Source organism: Magnolia sinica, chromosome 11, assembly GCF_029962835.1.
Source record: "Magnolia sinica isolate HGM2019 chromosome 11, MsV1, whole genome shotgun sequence".
Taxonomy (NCBI): Eukaryota; Viridiplantae; Streptophyta; class Magnoliopsida; order Magnoliales; family Magnoliaceae; genus Magnolia; species Magnolia sinica.
Window position 1 is genome coordinate 18979387 of NC_080583.1, and position 18569 is coordinate 18997955.

The 18569-nt window shown below is 40.1% G+C and overlaps 1 protein-coding gene across 1 annotated transcript in view; it reads right to left on the minus strand.

Annotated features, from left to right (window-relative positions):
- LOC131218044 (serine carboxypeptidase-like 18) overlaps positions 1–18569 on the minus strand; it is an 89213-nt gene that overhangs the window by 53903 nt on the left and 16741 nt on the right. Inside the window, exons 3-4 of the mRNA XM_058212726.1 lie at positions 4503–4579; positions 4290–4412 (exon numbers count right to left, since the gene is read on the minus strand). Coding sequence (XP_058068709.1) covers positions 4290–4412; positions 4503–4579 — 200 coding nt within the window. The remainder of the gene's footprint in view (positions 1–4289; positions 4413–4502; positions 4580–18569) is intronic.

Sequence of the window (18569 nt, forward strand, 5' to 3'; positions counted from 1 at the left end):
ACTTTGGATCAAGTATGGGTGAGACTAGTTCCCTATTGAGATGATTTTGGATTTGTGGTTTGGATATTTTTTGTATTTAGTGGCACTTGATACTACTTTATGACTTATACTTCATGTTTTGCTAAATTCTCCATTGTTTATGAGATCATCCTAATATAATTGAAATCTAAAGCCCATTAGGGCACCAGTGGCACTTGAGAATTCAAGAACCGAGTTCCTACATGGCCCCTGAAAACTTGAGGTGTTACAAGAATACATGATTATATACTCATTTGCCAGTTTCCCACGCCCCATAGGTGATGTTAGTATGGATTTTGTTCTTGGGCCACCCAAGACAATAAAAAAGCATGATTCTATCTTTGTGGTTGTGGACCATTTTTTTAAAATGACTCACTTCATTTTGTGTTTTAAAACATCTGATGCCATTAACGTGGTTAAAATATTCTTTAGGGAGATAGTTCATCTGTATGGTTTTCCTAAGACGATTGTGTCAGATAGAGAAGTGTGATGTATGAGTTATTTTTAAGAAACAGTATGGCACATAATGGGAACTAAGTTGCAGTTCTCTTCGGCATACCATCCTCAGATTGATGGTCAGATGGAAGTTGTCAATTGAAGCTTAGGGAATTTGTTACGATGTCTAGTGGGAGACAATATTAGGACCTAGGATATAACCAAGTTTGCATATAATAGTTCAATCAATGAGTCCACATGAATGACTCCATTTGAGATTGTACTTCGATATAAGCCTATAACACCTATAAATCCCATACCTATGTCTGTCTCACGTATGCCATAAGAGTTTGCATATGCATTTGCATGGCATATTCATGATTTACATAGTGAGATTAGGAAGCAAATTAATGCTACTAAATAACATTATAAACTCTTTACAGATTTACATCATAGGTTTAAGGAGTTTTCAATAAGCTACTACGTCATGGTCCGCATTAGGCCCAAACAATTCTCATAGGGAACCATAACGAAATTACATGCCCGTAGTGCAGGTTCGTATAAAATTTTGATAAGAGTGGGCCCTAATGTGTATGTGGTAGATCTTCCATATACCATGGGCATTAGTGCCACATTCAATGTTGAGGAACTTGTGCCTTGTGACGGATGTTCTAACCCTCCTACAGACCTTTCTCCTACCCCAAATGATGGTGTCCCTAATCCCAACCCTAACATATGGCCTTTGTTAGACCATGCTTCCCACTCATTGCCTTTTCTTCCATTACTTCTCTTCTAAGTGGTCTTTACCCGCCATGTAGGATATTAGAAATACTTGTGAAATGGAAAGCCACGTCGGAATCAAACAACACCTGAATTAAAAAGGCCAAATTTCAGCACATTGATCTCGATCTACTCGAGCACTACCACAACTATATTTTGCCAGTGACGTATTCTTCTCAACCGGGAAGAGTTGATGGGGACATTAGAGGACCTACTCGAGTATACCAAAGGTATAGGCGACCACTAGTATCAATGCAACCCTCTCTTTGGATGGGAGACGAGTTCTAAATGGGGCCCACTGGACCACTTTGAAGACCCCCATGCATTGGATGTGCATCGGGAAGACACTACATTGGAATGGTGCATATAGGTTGCTTAGGATACATTTTTAGTCATAAGTTTTTATTTCCATATTGATCCGACCATTGGATCTTGTTAATCAGACCATCAGGCCACCAAGTCTTTCAAATCTGGGCCCCTTGGACTTGATCTTGCTTTATTTATATTTTTATTATTTTAGGATTTATTACATGGTTGAGATTGCACTTAGGTGACCGTTGGATCTTGTTAATCAGACCATCGGGCCACCAAGTCTTTCAAATTTGGGCCCCTTGGACTTGATCTTGCTTTATTTATATTTTATTATTTTAGGATTTATTACATGGTTGAGATTGCACTTAGGTGTTTTGGTGTGCTTATTTTGGATTACGGGCTATAAACTTGAGTGGATGGTAATTTTGTAATTTTTATTTTTCTGATATATAAGCGCGCACGCGCCTGTGCGCCGGATGGGGGGGGGGGGGGGTGGACCTTAATGGTGTTTAAGTAAAAAAAAAAAAACAAAAGGCTCGTCTCCCTTGAGAAAAGCCATTATTCATTTTCCTTTAGGATTTGTGAGAAAACCCTCCCTTCCAATCGAATTGTCGAGGGGCTAGAATATTGCTTGGTGGTGGATTCCTCCAAAATTCTTTTCTTCCTCTCTCTTTTCCAACAATGTACACAACTCTCCTCACTTTTCTTCTTCTTCCTTTTTCTACAACTCATCTAAAACAAAAACCCTTTCATCCATTTTTTTTTTCTTTCCCCATCAAACCCATCAAAACCCAACCATCTACCGAACCCACACGTAGCAATACATGCGTCCATACAAACCAGCCATACGGATAGTTGTACGTCCATACGAACAGCCCTATCCCTTCCTTTTTTTACATCTTCTTTCTCCTTATATCATCCTTTATACCATTTTTCTAGCCTTAGCATTAATCTTAAACCTAAAACCCTAAATCCCTGAGTCCCGAATTCCCAAAATCCCCAAACATCGATTCTTGATTCCCAAAATTCCCTTAAAATATTTAATTTTCAGACAAACATTTTTTTCCAAAATCTGATTTTTATAGTGTCATTGTTTCTTCATGTGAAGCCCTACCTATAGTAGATTGGAAGTCCCAACTTCCAAGTGGGCCACTCTTGTGATATTTTATACTCTCATAGTCTCATGCACCATGTATATGATAGCCTAGGTCCATTAAGTGGTTAATCTGAATTTTTATAACTTATAATGTGGATGTGCTTGATTTTACTTGTTGAACGATTAAATTAATATGTAGTTTGGTCTTATCCTATTCATCTTAGGCTAGTTTCAATCATCCTATATCATCCACAACCTCATCTTTTTCAGATTAGAAGCCGCATCATCCACCACCGTAGAATTTGCCTTGATGATAATATTGGATAGCTCCAATTCAATGCAAATTTTAAGGCCATCTACCATTGCTTGAGCTTCCACTACTATGTTGGAGATTCAACCATAAGCTTTGAGAAATGCAAAGACCAATTTGCCCATGTGATCTCTACAAACTCCTTCCCCTATTATATTGCCTCTGAACGACCCATCAACATTAACATTCAGCCATCTAAAAACCGGCCTGACCCATTTAACAAAATGCACCCAGTGGAAAACCCTAGGTTCAGGGGTTGAAACCCCTAGCATCTGTAAGGAAACTGATTCAGACAATGACTCCCTCCTTTTCTCTGGGAGACAATTGGCCATGTCCCTAAGCCATCTGCAAACCTCGGCAATGATTGAATCTGCCTCCATACTTGCCCCCTCATATCTGGAAATATTTCGTCCTATCCATATTTCCCATACAATGAAGCATGAGACGAGCCCCCTTAACCTCAAGAATTTGGAAGGAGAGGAGACCATTCTAACCTAGAGGCCTATATATTACTGAGCTATAGATTAATTATACTGTAAATGAACATCAAACAGGTGAGAGAAATGCCCCCATACCTGGGACGCTGTGCTGCTCAAGCGAAAGAGAAGATCTAAATCTTTACGCAAAAGAGATGGTTTAAATCCATTCATAGTTCAAAACAAGCTTTAAGGCATGTTTTGTTGATTTTTAAAGTGTCTTGCTTTCTACATGTTTTGCTTATAGTTTGTTTGATCAATCACTGTTATTTAGGGACACCTTCAAAAGCTATTTCTTGTTTTCCTCTAATTATCACTCACAATGACTCCACTCAGATATCTATTCCTTAGCCTCAATTTGAAATAAAAGATCTTGCCAAGCTTCATTTTTATTGATTGTAATAAACAGGATATGAAAATTACTCAATTCAAGCATGCATTGAGACTAATTAAGTTCAACAAAACTTGTTTTAAGCTTGTTGTCACATTTGGAGTATGTAAGAAACTTGGTCCCAACTCCCAATAATGGTGCCTTCTAAGAGGCATGTGAGATACATACCACCAAGAAAACTAAAAGATAAAGTCAGCAAGACCATGCATTCAGTGAGAAAATGGTCCATTCATTAGATGGCTAATATACATCTATCAGTGCAATTTTTAATTAGTGACCAATCAATGGTAGGTCCCACTAAATGAATGGTTTTGACCATCATACAAACATGCCCCACAGCATACAAGAATCCGTGGGCACGAAAATGCCATGCCACTGGAGGCACATACATCCATATATTTATATGAACGTGTGTGCACATGTGCATGTTTGCTAACTCTTTTAATGTGTGTAGTTCCACAAACCACTCACCTTCCTTAGAAACTGATGAACTTCCTTGGAAGATTTTATATCTCCACTTAAGTCAACTTTTGAAGCACTTGAATATGAAAATCCAGTCCAAACAGGTGAATCAAGGAAGATGATGTTGGAAATCTGAAAATTCACCCTCGACTTCTTTAACAAAGTGAGCTATCTTTAACAAAATGGTTGGGCCATCCAATAAAGGGTCACAAAATTTCGTACCTTTGTCCATGAATGTTGTCTGAGCTTCAAAGTTGGTAGAGATCCATTATATAGAACATACTCAAAATACAATGGACCTGGAAAGTCATGACAAATACATCTCATTGTTTTGCAATATCTAGTTACAAATAATAAAGATATGCAGTGGAAATGTAATCATATGATGTTGATGTTTGTGGAGTCTACCATGATGGTCATATGCCATCCAATCCATTCATCATATATGCTCCACCAAGACTACAAGACACAAAAATTAGAAAATTCCAAAACTCGGATGGAAACATAACACCAACTTGGAGGGTTTTTTTTTTTTTTTTTCACGGTTACATGCGTTACAAGGTGGCGTACCTGAACAAGAGCTGATCACATGATGGATGGAAATGGATGCGGGAAAAACATTACGGTAGGCCTCATAGAGGTCAATACCACAGGAACCTTCCTACAGTGTAAACGATATAGGATCTGAACTCTATCCTTTGGGTATTTCTTCAGATTTAATCTAATTCTAGAAGTGTTTAGAACTTAATTCACTCCCTATATATGGATTGACTTCGGTCTCACTGAGTATATATTACTTTGCGACCCTGCACTTGAGGCTGCACAACATTATACAAGCATAGTAGGGAGCTTAATTGTTGGATACGGTGGAGGATTTTGCAAATCCAAAACCGTGTGAAGGGTGCGTGTGCTAGCTATGCATGCTAGCTGTAAGATATTTTTTTTTTTTTTGCTGTGAGATTTTTCTAAGTTTAGAATATTAGTTGGAGAAGATAAACAGTAGATTTTTCCTTTGGATTTTTTCTTTCTTTAGATGCCCCTAGGATGAATCTAGACAGGGATAAATTAGTAATTTCATAGTATAAGAAAGCCTATAAAGGCAGCAATGTAATTCATTTCTATTCATAAGAAAATACAGCAGCAGTTCATATCTTTCTCTTTTCAGTCTTTTATTTTACGGTGGCTGCAGCCACACATTGGCAAGTAGTTGGGATACAAACCCAACAAAGTGGTATCAGAGCAGCATTCGATCATTGGGCCTCATCAGCAAAAAGGCAGGTCCTATTGCACTCCCTGGTTTTTCAAAAAAATCTGTTTTCAAAATCAGATCCTAAAGCTGTTTTTCAAAAGCTGGTTTTCAACACCTGTTTTTCAAAAGCCGTGAGAAGGAGGTTTGCAAATCTGTTTTTAAAAAAATCAGATTTCAAGAAAAATCTGTTTTTTTCAAAAATCAGATTGCAGCAGAGCAGAAAAATCTGTTTTTTTTTTTAAAAAAAATTAGATTTCGAAAAATCTGTTTTTCCAAAAATCAGATTGCAGCAAACAATCTGTTTCAAAAAAAAATCAGAGATTGAAAATTTTTTTTCAAAAAAATCAGATTTCAGCACAAAAAAAAACAAAATCTCTTCTTCTAGTCCATCCTTTAAAAAAAAAAGAAATAGAAAAAGATGGCTAGCACAATCCAGCCGCAGGTTCCTAAGTTGTCAAAGGACAACTATGAAAAATGGTGCATCCAAATGAAGGCATTGTTCGGGTCGCAAGAACTATGGGAGATCGTCACCGATGGGTATGAAGAACCCACTATGGAAGAAGAAATCGCCTTCACCAATGAAGAAAAGACTGCGCTCAAAAATCAAAGGAAGAGAGACAATAAGGCTTTGTTTCTCCTCTATCAAGGTTTGGATGAATCTACCTTCGAAAAGATTGCCGAAGTAACATCAAGCAAGCAAGCATGGGATACCCTTGGCACCATCTTCAAGGGTGTAGATCGAGTGAAGCGGGTTCGCCTTCAAACATTAAGAGCCGAGTTCGAAGCGACTCACATGAAGGAAGGTGAGAATGTTACTGATTATTTTTCGCGTTTGCTTATAACTGTCAATAATTTGAAAAGAAATGGTGAAAAGATTGAAGATGTCCGAGTTATTGAAAAGATACTTCGATCCCTCACAACCAAGTTTGAGCATGTGGTTGTGGCGATTAAAGAATCAAAAGATATTGAGAAACTCTCCATTGAGGAGTTGATGGGATCGTTACAAGTTCATGAGCAACGAATGCAGAAGAATGCCAGTTCCATGCCGATGGAACAAGCTTTGGAGTCAAGATTGACTCTGAATGATAACAATGGTGGACGTGGAAGTTCACAAAGTGGTGGACGTTTTACTAACAATCGTGCAAGAGGCAGAGGGCACGGATACCAACAAAGTCATGGCCAAAACCAACAGAAGAATACCAATTTCCGTGGAAGAGGAAATGGTAGAGGTAGATCTATGCGTGGACGGGGAAGTACAAAGAACATCCAATGCTATAATTGCAACAAGCTTGGCCACTATGCATCTGATTGCTGAAGCAAGCCGGTAACTCAAGACGAGTTATCCAACTATGCTGAAGCATCAGGCCATGAACAAGAAAGCTCCACACTTCTCCTTACACAAGAGAAAAGTAGTGATCAGCAGGATGTATGGCATCTCGACACGGGTGCAAGTAATCACATGTGCGGCGACAAGAAACTTTTTGTGGAACTCATAAAAGGAGTTCATGGCGATGTAACGTTTGGAGACTCATCAAAAACGCCAGTGAAAGGTAAAGGCAAAATCAAAATCTTTCAGAAGAATGGTGTTCCAAACTATATCTCTAATGTGTACTACGTGCCCAACATGAAAAGTAACATACTGAGTCTCGGACAACTCCTCGAAAAAGGGTATGTCATACACATGGAGAACTCTTCTCTTTCCATAAGAGATATCCATGGACGTTTGATTGTAAAAGTCCAGATGGCGAAGAATCGTATGTTTCCTCTCCATATAAACACAATGCTTAAGAAGTGTTTTTATGGGAAAGCAAAGAATGATTCCTGGACGTGGCATCTTCGCTTTGGCCATCTAAACTTTAGTGGCTTGAAACTTCTGTCCTCATCAAGCATAGTGCATGGCTTGCCTGCCATTGAAGCTCCAGAACATGTGTGTGAGACGTGCACACTTGGGAAACAACAAAGAAACTCCTTTCTGAGTGGAGTATCCCAAAGAGCAAGAGAACCGTTGCAGTTGGTTCACACTGACATCTGTGGACCATTAGAGCCAATCTCTCTTGGAGGTAATAAATACTTTATTACCTTCATTGACGATTTCAGTAGAAAATTGTGGGTGTATGTAATTAAAGAGAAGTCTGCTGCTTTTACTATTTTTAAAAATTTTAAGGCCCTTGTTGAAAAAGAAAGTGGTCTTAAAATCAAAACTCTCCGATCTGACAGAGGTGGGGAGTACACCTCAAATGTTTTTCGAGAATATTGCAGGGAACATGGCATTAAGCAACAACACACTGCAGCATACATGCCACAACAAAATGGAATTGCAGAACGGAAGAACCGCACCATCCTCGACATGACGAGGACCATGCTAAAGGAGAAAAGTCTGCCAAAGAATTTCTAGGCAGAGGCAGTTGCATGTACTGCCTATCTGCTTAATAGGTGTCCGACCAAAAGTGTTAGATTCAAGACACCGCAAGAAGCATGGAGTGGATACAAGCCGAGCGTGGCGCACCTTAAGATCTTTGGGTGTGTCGCCTACGCTCAAGTTCCAGAAGCGAGAAGGAAAAAGCTTAATGATCGTGGCGAGAAATGCATCTTCATCAGTTACAGCGAAGAGTCAAAAGGCATACAAGCTCTACAACCCACTAACCAATAAGCTGATGGTGAGTAGAGATGTGGTATTTTGTGAGGAAGAAGCATAGAAATGGAATGAGGGAAACTCGGCCAAAGAAAAGCAGGTCGAGGTCGAAGAATACGAAGAAGAGAGACCTGAGATTCAAGAGCAGACATCACCCCCTTCGAATCGCCGAAGTCCAGGAGTACGCTCCATCTCTCCTGAAAGTACTTCATCAAATCAGAATTCATCCAGCACATCTTCATCCGATTCTTCTTCACCCTTGGCTCCTATTAAAATGAGAAGCCTCAACGACGTCTATGTAGAAACTGAGGAAGTAAATTTACTCTGCCTGTATGCGGACCATGAGCCTCTCACATTCGAGGAGGATGTGAATGAAGAATGTTGGAGAAAGGCTATAGAAGAAGAGATTCATGCCATCGAGAAGAATCGAACATGGGTGTTGACCTCACTCCCCAAAAGCCAGAAGACCATTGGTCTCAAATGGGTGTACAAAATCAAGCGGAATGCCGATGGTAAGATCGAACGATATAAAGCAAGGCTCATAGCAAAAGGTTACAAACAGAAATATGGCGTTGACTATGAAGAAGTTTTCGCCCCAGTTGCTCGCCTTAACACTGTAAGAATGATAATCTCCCTTGCAGCTCATCACAGTTGGATGATTTACCAACTGGATGTGAAATCTGCATTCTTAAATGGGGTACTTGAAGAAGAAGTATACGTTGACCAGCCTGAAGGCTTTGTCATGCAAGGGGAGGAACACAAGGTGTATCGGTTGAAGAAAGCCCTGTATGGGTTGAAGCAAGCTCCTCGTGCTTGAAATGCACGGATCGACAGTTATCTTCAAGAAAATGGTTTCGTCAAATATCCATATGAGCATGCCGTCTACACAAAGAAGAATGCCCATGGTGATATGCTTATTGCTTGTTTATATGTTGATGATCTGCTGTTCACTGGGAGCAGTCAGGCGATGTTTGAAGAATTCAAGCAGGCTATGTTCAAAGAGTTCGAGATGACTGATGGTGGATTGATGTCTTTCTTCTTGGGCATTGAGGTGAAGCAACAAGTCAGCGGCATTCACATATCCCAGAAGAAGTACACAAAGGAACTTCTTGAGAAGTTTCAGATGGTCGACTGTAAAGCCGTAAATACACCTGTTACAATAGGCCTGAAGCTTACGAAAGATAGAGAAGGAAGAAATGTCGACTCAACCCTATTCAAGAGCCTAATCGGAAACTTAAGGTACCTCACAATCACTAGGCCAGATATAGTCTACAGTGTTGGGCTTCTAAGCCGGTATATGGAAGCCCCAAAAGAGTCACACTGGCTAGCTGCAAAACGAGTACTGAGGTATATCAAAGGGACTATTGAGTTTGGTCTCTTTTATCCGTACAATGATGATGCGATGTTGTATGGATACTCTGATAGTGATTGGGGTGGTGATCAAGATGAAAGAAAAAGCACCACATGCTATGTTTTCTATCTTGGGTCGACAGCATTCACACGGAATTCGAAAAAGCAGAGTGTGGTCGCCCTGTCCACATGTGAAGCAGAGTACATGGCAGCATCGTCCACCGTCTGTGAAGGAATTTGGTTGAGAAATCTGATAAAGGAGCTGAAACATCCACAGGAAGAATCCACAGTCATATATGTGGATAACAAGTCGGCAATCGAGCTAGCCAAAAATCCGGTGCAGCATGGAAGAAGCAAACACATCGATACCCGATACCATTTTCTGAGAGATCATGTGAAGTAGAAAATGATGAAATTAGAGTATTGTCATACTATGGAATAGGTGGCGAATATTTTTACAAAGGCATTGCCGACAGATGCATTCAAACGACTAAGAACGATGCTCGGAATGAAGCCGGTTTTGGTTTGAAGGGGAGTGTTGGATACGGTGGAGGATTTTGCAAATCCAAAACCGTGTGAAGGGTGCGTGTGCTAGCTATGCATGCTAGCTGTAAGATTTTTTTATTTTGCTGTGAGATTTTTCTAAGTTTAGAATATTAGTTGGAGAAGATAAACAGTAGATTTTTCCTTTGGATTTTTTCTTTCTTTAGATGCCCCTAGGATGAATCTAGACAGGGATAAATTAGTAATTTCATAGTATAAGAAAGCCTATAAAGGCAGCAATGTAATTCGTTTCTATTCATAAGAAAATACAGCAGCAGTTCATATCTTTCTCTTTTCAGTCTTTTATTCTACGGTGGCTGCAGCCACACATCGGCAAGTAGTTGGGATACAAACCCAACATTAATGTATGACATGCTTTATACCAAATTGAAAATTAATTATACAGTTAGCATAGTCACTCATTATCAGAATAACTCAGGACAGTCTCATTGGCAAGCCATTAAAGACATATTCCACTATCTTAAATAATCTAAGGACTTGATGTTATGTTATGAATGAACAAATCTCGAACATAAATGATATTTTGATGCCACCTAAGGTAATAGAGAAAGGATCGTAGAGGATAGGGGATAGATTTTGAATTAGAGTGTTTATCTCAATCTTATTCAAACATTCAAACATGAAGAGATCCCTCATAGAAGGCATAAAAAAGAAAAGAAAAGAAAAAGAAAGAAAACAACGACAAAATTAATAGAGAGAAATCAAAGATAAGATTATACTCATTGTCCATCTAAGCCACCCCATAATCGACCTAAACCGTTGATCGTCATCCAAGATTATCTTAACTATAAAATTAGAGGGGTAATTAGATCTCTCTACTCAGATAGTGGTTAGGTGGACATCTAGTCAGTTCACCATCCATTTTCAGCTTTTGAAAAGGTTCAAAGAACATGTAAACGATCAAATCCTGCAAGTGACCCATAAGTTTCACCGCCCGCATTGATAAATAAACTAAGGGCGTATTTGGCCGGACCAATCCCATGGGATTAGGAGGGATGGAATGGTTTTTAAGGTAATGATGGTGGTGTCAGTGTTTGTCCGTTGACCCCATGGGTTTGCAATAGCCCGTGGGATATACAGCAGCTTGTTTGGACCATCACAAATGAATGGCTTTGCATCTCCACTGTTTCTTGTGGTGTGCGCCACTCACTATTTTATATCTGGCTCAAGGCAGGTTCATGGCTGAATGTAGGCGGGTGAAAATGATGGAGGGAGTGGATATCTCATTGATATCTCGGTGGGCCCCACATAGCGGTGAAAACTTACACCTCGGGATTGGCAAAATCCATATCAAAGACGGGGCGGTGTTTACGAGGGCATGGTGGATGAAATACATCCCGCCATCCCAAACAGCAGACAGGATGGGATGGCACGCAACCCTCCTAATCCCATCTAATCCCATCTCTCTTGACTGTCCGAACACACTCTAAAAGAATTACATATTTCAAACAAAACAGCCTACCTAGAAGCCCTCCCCTCCCTTCTTTCCTTTTTTTTTTTTTTTTTTTCTAGATTTTGTTTAATTCTTAAATTTAAGAAATGCTTTATAGCATTATAACTTATATGCCCCTAGTTGCACTAGTCCACTTGGACAATCTAATTTAGTCCAATTCATTGAACTAATCGCAACCAGGTTGGGTGAAGATTAATGTGGACGGTTCGTCCCTCGGCAATCCAGGTAACTCAGGTGAGGGAGGTGTGTGTAGAGACGACAAAGGTAATTTTCAATTCACTTTCTCCATTGGATATGGAGAGGACTCGAATGTAAATGCAGAGCTGAGAGTAATTTTGGATGGAATGGATTTGTGTATTCGTAGCGGTTTTACGAATGTGATTGTGGAATCAGATTCGCAGCTGGCGGTCAATTTCCTGTCTAACATAGCTAACCCCGGCTGGAAATGGGGGTATTGGATCCAGAGGATTAACCACATTGGGCAATGGGGAAATTTTATTTTCCAGCATATCTTCAGGGAAGGAAACACCGTGGCTGACCAGATGGCTCGTTTGGGGAGTTCAGGGCAAGACAGTGTGCTGAGTCACTGCCATGGGAACCTTCCTACTAAGGTTAGAGGTTTGTTATTCCTTAACAAGGTGGGGCTCGGGTCCATTAGGGATGGTTCGAGAGTCGAGACGGGTCGTCGCTACGTTGCGGGTTCTCTCTGTTTTGGTTTTTTCTGTATAGAGCTCTGTTTATACTTCGATCCTATGATAGGAGTCCCTTGGGTCTTTTTTCTCCAGGGGGTCTCTCGAATGTAATGGACCATTTTGATTAATGAGAAGCTCTCCTTTAAAATTTTTTTTTTTAAAAAATACATATTATTCATTTGATCTTAACCTGTTTCAGGGCTCCCATTCAAACATTGCACTAATCCAACAAATATTAATCATTGACCAAAGTTATTTAATATAGATGGTCAAGATTGTTTACATTAAAATAGGTCCAATCAACAATCCGATCCATCTATTTGTTAAAGCCCATCATGGATTACTGAATGGTTATGATTTTGAAGAACATTTCCGTTAAATCATCATCGTCACTCCCTACATAGCTTAGAAAAGGGATGGGTATGGAAAGTTCCAAATCGAGGATGGATTAGACCGTTTGATCACTGAATTTTTTGCATGGTGTTATATGAAATATGTTCTGGAATTAATAGACGGTTCCAATTGATCAATTGAACTACCAAAATGGACCCATCCTACTAGGAGCACTATAACAACAAGGGATCATTCTCATTAATTTTTAGCCTTGGAGCTTGGCCCGTATTGGGGGCTGGTTTGGTGTAGTGTATCAGGCCCAACAGTTAGGCTCGGGCTTAAATGGGGAGCCTAATTGTATATCGGGCCAGACTCGGGCTTAGCAGGCCAAAAGCACATAAATCTAACCTCGCCGATAGGTCTTTTCTAAACCTAATTTTCTCCCATTTTCTTTCATTCTCTCCCTCCCTCTCACACATGAAGCACACCAAAATATCATTTATCCACAGATATTCAGGGCTTGGGCTTGGGCAAACTCAGGTGAGCTTTGTGTAAATGTCCTGGACCAGACTCGAGCTGGACTATTTTAGCCCATCACAGGGCCAATTTGGGCTTAAGTTCAGAATTGCAAGCCCGACTTGGACAGAACTCAGCCTGGCCCTAACCCGGCCCATTGGCAGCCTAGTCCCTAGGTTAGCTTTCCTTTCTTTCCTATTCCTACATAGAAAGACCTCTCAAACCTCATCAACGAGTTCATTTTGGCTGTCGATTCAGTGGATCCCTGACTATGAAGCCCACCTTGAGGCATGTGTCTTACATCCACGCTGTACATCTATTTCTCCATCGCATTTTTAGAGCATTAGCTACAAAATGCAGGCAGATAAAGATCTCAGATGGACCACGGAACAAAGACATTGGTGATTGCTCTTAAAAACTTCTTGGGGCAACAAAGACATTGGTGATTGCTACAAAATGCAGTAGATAAAAATCTCAGATGGACCCACGTACTTTTTAATGGTGGGCATTCAATCACCTCTGTTTCCTGTGGTGTGGTCTGCTTGAGATTTGGATCTAATGCAATTTTGGAATCATGTACTAAAACAAGCTGGAAAGTCGGATAGATGGTGGATTTAAGACAAATACATCAAAATGGTTCCCACAGTCAGGGATTCAACCACCGCGATGGATCCGGGGATCCACCGAATACGCGTGCTTGCTTGGACACGGATTGCATACAGGGTAGCATACCAATGTACTGAGTAAACTATGTGGGCCTACCATCATTTACGCATCTTATCCACACTGTCTATTAATTTTTGTATAGCTCATATTACCATGAACCCAAAATTGAAGCATATCCAAAGCTTGAGTGGACCATACCACAGGAAAACGGTGGGACTTGGATACTTACGGTTGGAAACTTCTTCATGGTCACATAAGTTTTGGATGAAGCTATTATTGGTGTTTTTGCTTCATCCATGTTTGTATGACCTTACAAACCGATTGGATGACAAATAAACATCACTATGGGCCCTAGGAAGGTTTTAATATGGTGGACTTCATTATCCCCACCCTTTCCTGTTGTGTGGTCCACTTGAGCTTTGGATATGCTTCAATTTTGGTTTCATGCCCTAAAATGAGCTGATAAAATGGATGGACAAAGTGACACATACATCATAGTGGCCACATAGAGTATACCCAATATGTTGTAGGGTACTTAATTACCGGGTACTCTTCTGCTTCCCATCTATTGTAGATGTAACGGATTTCTACGTGTTTGCTTATGTGTATGCGAAAGGGTCCTAAATTACTCAGGAAGCGAATTATGTCCGACTGTGAGGTCCTGAATTAGTTGGACCTTTAAGCATATGATCAAATCTGTGTGGAGGCCCATCATGATGTATTTATTTATCCACACCATCCATCCCTTTTCTCAAATCATGTTAAGATATAAGCCCAAAAAACAAGGTAGATCCAACGCTCTAGTGGGCTATACCTAGTGTTCGAGTTGTCGGTATCGCTACAAGTTTCGCGCGCCGGAGATAAAGATATAATATCGTTATCGCCAATAATATCATGGATAACCGGAAATACAGGGGAAAAGGGGGAAACATGGAGAAAATGGTGAAATTTTTCAATGAAACTTCAGGACATGCCTAAATACACATATTTACATATATAGGAATGAAAAAAATTACAAAAAGAATGCATTAAATAATAAGTTTCCATTTAATGAGAGCCAAAAGGCATGCGCTATCGTAAGAAATCACTTAAATAGTAACCAAAATGAGTTTATATAATACAAATGTAAGCTTATAATAATTAAGACATGTAAAAGTGAATGATTTTTTTTAAAAAAATACACATTTCTACCCATATTTCATCCCCACATAGAGTGATGAGATGACTCATAATTATTACCCGGATCCCTTGGCAGTTGAGACTAGTACTATTGCCCAACATATTGACAGTACTATTCCCAAGTCATCCACTGCTCATTGAGGAACTCTCTAATGTACCTCTGATAGTTGTCATCCCCGAACTGTATGAGTACGCCTAGAAGTGGGTATTCCATGACATACATCGACGGCATTTGCTAAGGGAACAGATCAAGTCCAACCCCGACTCCTTAATAGTATTGTCGTCAGTCATACGGTACCCCTAATATCCTCCTGTCAAAGGATCATGACTCAAAGAACTACCTTCCGGTTGCCTGTACCCATGGGTAGATGAGTGTGATTAAATGTCAGAGTTGTCATGTCCATACCCGTGATATCCCCCATTAGCATAAGGTGGGACGGAGGTGAAACTCCCCTAATCTAAATTTATGTCCATAAATGACAAGTTATATGTGAGAGCAGCAGCCGCAAGGCGTCCAATTTTCTTCTTCGAATAACGCTCGAACATATATGTGGGCTCTGATGCTCTCACCCTTGATGGTGAACGAGATCCATGGTCCTCGTCCTGAGTGGCATGGTCAAAGCTCTACTCCTCAGTGAACTAGCCAACAAATCGTTGGCTCTGAGCCGTCGTATACCCCCCACCACCGCCACCCCACCCCCACTAGTACGATCTATACTAGTGCCGGTGCCTCCGTCCCCTCCCTCATCACCGTCGTCGTCGTCCCTAGGACCAATGTCGAGTGGGGGTGAATTCTCATCATCATCACTCATTATGACTTGATGATGGGGAGGGGGCTGTGAAGATGCTTCCTCACCCTCATCGGAATGTGCCGAACTCCTCACCAAAGATCAAAGGAGTCTATATCCACCTATTGTTGGCTTACTACCTGATCAACATCGATACTAAGAGATGTTGCTCCCTCGGCTACCTGTGAAGTAGGGCCTCCCTCCGCGTCATCTAAATTAAGTGATTTGACCCACTCATAAAGTGAGTCATCATCATCACCTATCTGTGTCCAGTGTTCATATTATCGGTGAAAAAATCGATAATATCGCCAATATTATCGGTATCGCCTGAGTTACGACACCGAAACTCACTTTTTTTGTTTCTCTTCTAAAAATGGCGAATATTCGGCGATTTTATTGATTTTTCATGTAAAATACAGTTGTCGACCAGAAATCGCAGCCCTGTCAAGTGCCAACAACTCCTTTTCAACAATAAAAGGGACGATAATATCGAGGGCTACGTAAGTACAAAAAAAGAAAAAAAAAATCCAAAAAAAGGGAAAAAGAAACTTTTGGAAGTGTACTTGTAGAATCGGATCGTTGATCACGGCCCTGTCAAATGATGATTCCGACGAAGAACATGTGAAATCTTAGGAATTTTTTGAGATTTTTGGGATTTTAGGGCATGTTTGATTTTCTGGTGAAATGGTAAATACAGTGTAAAAAGGTAATAATTATTTCCCTGTACATTTACAACATACCTGATTTGACTGCTTACATTTTGCCACAAAAACCAAGAATATTATAAAATATCTATGGGTCCCACTGTGCTGCATTTCGCTTATCCACACCGTTCATCCATTATTCCAGTTGAATTCATAGCATAAGTAAAAAATTGAGGCATATCCAATACTCAAGTGGACCATGTCATACAAAAAAGGGAATCTAATACTTACCATTAAAAACTTTGTGGGGCCACTGTTTCTTTTAGCGTGGGCCACTTGAGCATTGGATCTGTTTCATTTTTTGTCTCATGCTCCAAAATATTATAATAAAACAGATGGATGGAATGGATATATCATACGCATTACCTTATAGTTCAAAATTTAAAATTAGCTCTTTTGAACTAATTTCAAAGGCACAAATTCCTATGAATTTTCAAACACGGCGAAATCGTAATAATTTCTATTTACTTTGTATTTCCCATTTCTATGAGAAAACAAACAGGCCCTTAAGGTTCCCTTGAAAGAACCTCTTCTACGGGCATGTTTTTCGAGAGTTTAGGGTTTTGAAACCCTTTTATAGGGAGGACGCGGATTTACTGCGAAAGCTTTTCACAGGAACTTCCTGCGCTGGAAACCTACGTGGGGCCCACCGTGATGTTTGTGAGAAATCCATTCCGTCCATCTGTTTTCTAAGATATTTTTACAATAAAGGGCCAAAAATGAGCAATATTTAATATTCAAGTGGGCCTAAAATGTGAGTATTAAACATACACAGTTGAAATATTCGTGGGGCCACAGAAGTTTTGAATCAGGCTAATATTTGTGTTTTCAGTTCATCCCAGTAGGAATGACGTTATTAACGGTATGGATGACATGTAAACATCACTTTCTACTCCAGAGAGTTTTCAACAATAGGAATTTTCCTACCTACCTTTTCCTCTAGTGCGGCCCACTTGAGTCTTGGATCCTTCTCACTTTTGGTCTCAAGTCCTAAAATGGGCTAAGAAAACAGATTTACGGTGTGGATTTCTCAAAAACATCATGTTGGGCCCCACCCAAGTTTCCAGTGCAGGAACTTTGTCTTTTGTAGGAAATCTGCGTCCGCGGATTAGGTGTTACGCGTGGTGCATGCGACCTCAGTGGCGACGTGGCGTGGATGTGACCAAGTTCCATGGACCCCACCATGATGTATATGTTATATCCACATAGTCCATCCATTTGGAGAGATTATTTTAGGTCATGAGCCAAAAAATGAGACAGATCCAAAGCTTGGGTGCACCACACCACAGAAAGCAGTGAGGAAAATGATTCCTATCGTTGAAAACTTCCTAGGGCCATAGTGATGTTTATTTGTCATCCAAGCTGTCCATAAGATCACATAGTCATGGACATGATGAAGGAAAAAAATAAAAATTACATGGATCCAAAACTTCTATGGCCCCTAAGAAATTTTCAACGATAGACATTCAATTCACACTATTCACTGCAGTGTGGTCCACTTGATCATTGGATATGCTTCATCTTTGGAATCAAGAGCTATAATTATATGGTAAAAATGGATGGATGGAGTGGATAAAGTATATAAATCACAATGGGCCCCAAAGAGTTGACTTGGTCCACTCAAGGTAATAATTTACACGGTGCGCAGTCGACTTCCCACATCCAACTCATTTAGGTCTCCAAGTTGGTGGCTCGTTGCTCTATGAGATCCATTACAATTCGATATATTTTATCAATACCATCCATATATTTTGCCAGATATTTTTAGGGCATGAGCCCAAAAATATGGTAAATCCGCATCTCAGGTGGACCACACCAAAGGAAGCAGTGGTGATTAAATACCAACCATTATAAACTTCCTAAGGCCATTGTAATGTTTTTTTGCCATCCAACCTCTCAAGTGGTCCGTTTGATCATTGGATATGCTTCATCTGAATCGAAAACACAATTATCAACTTGATCGAAAACTTTTTGTGACACCTTAAAAGTTTTTAATGGTGGGATTCAATCACTACTGTTTCCTTTGGTGTGGTCCACTTGAAATTTGGATCTACCTCATTTTTGGGACCATGAACTAAAATGATATGCTGAAAAGGATGAATGGGGTGGATTTCTGACATATATCATGGTGGGCCCATGGAACACTATACAATAGCCACCTCG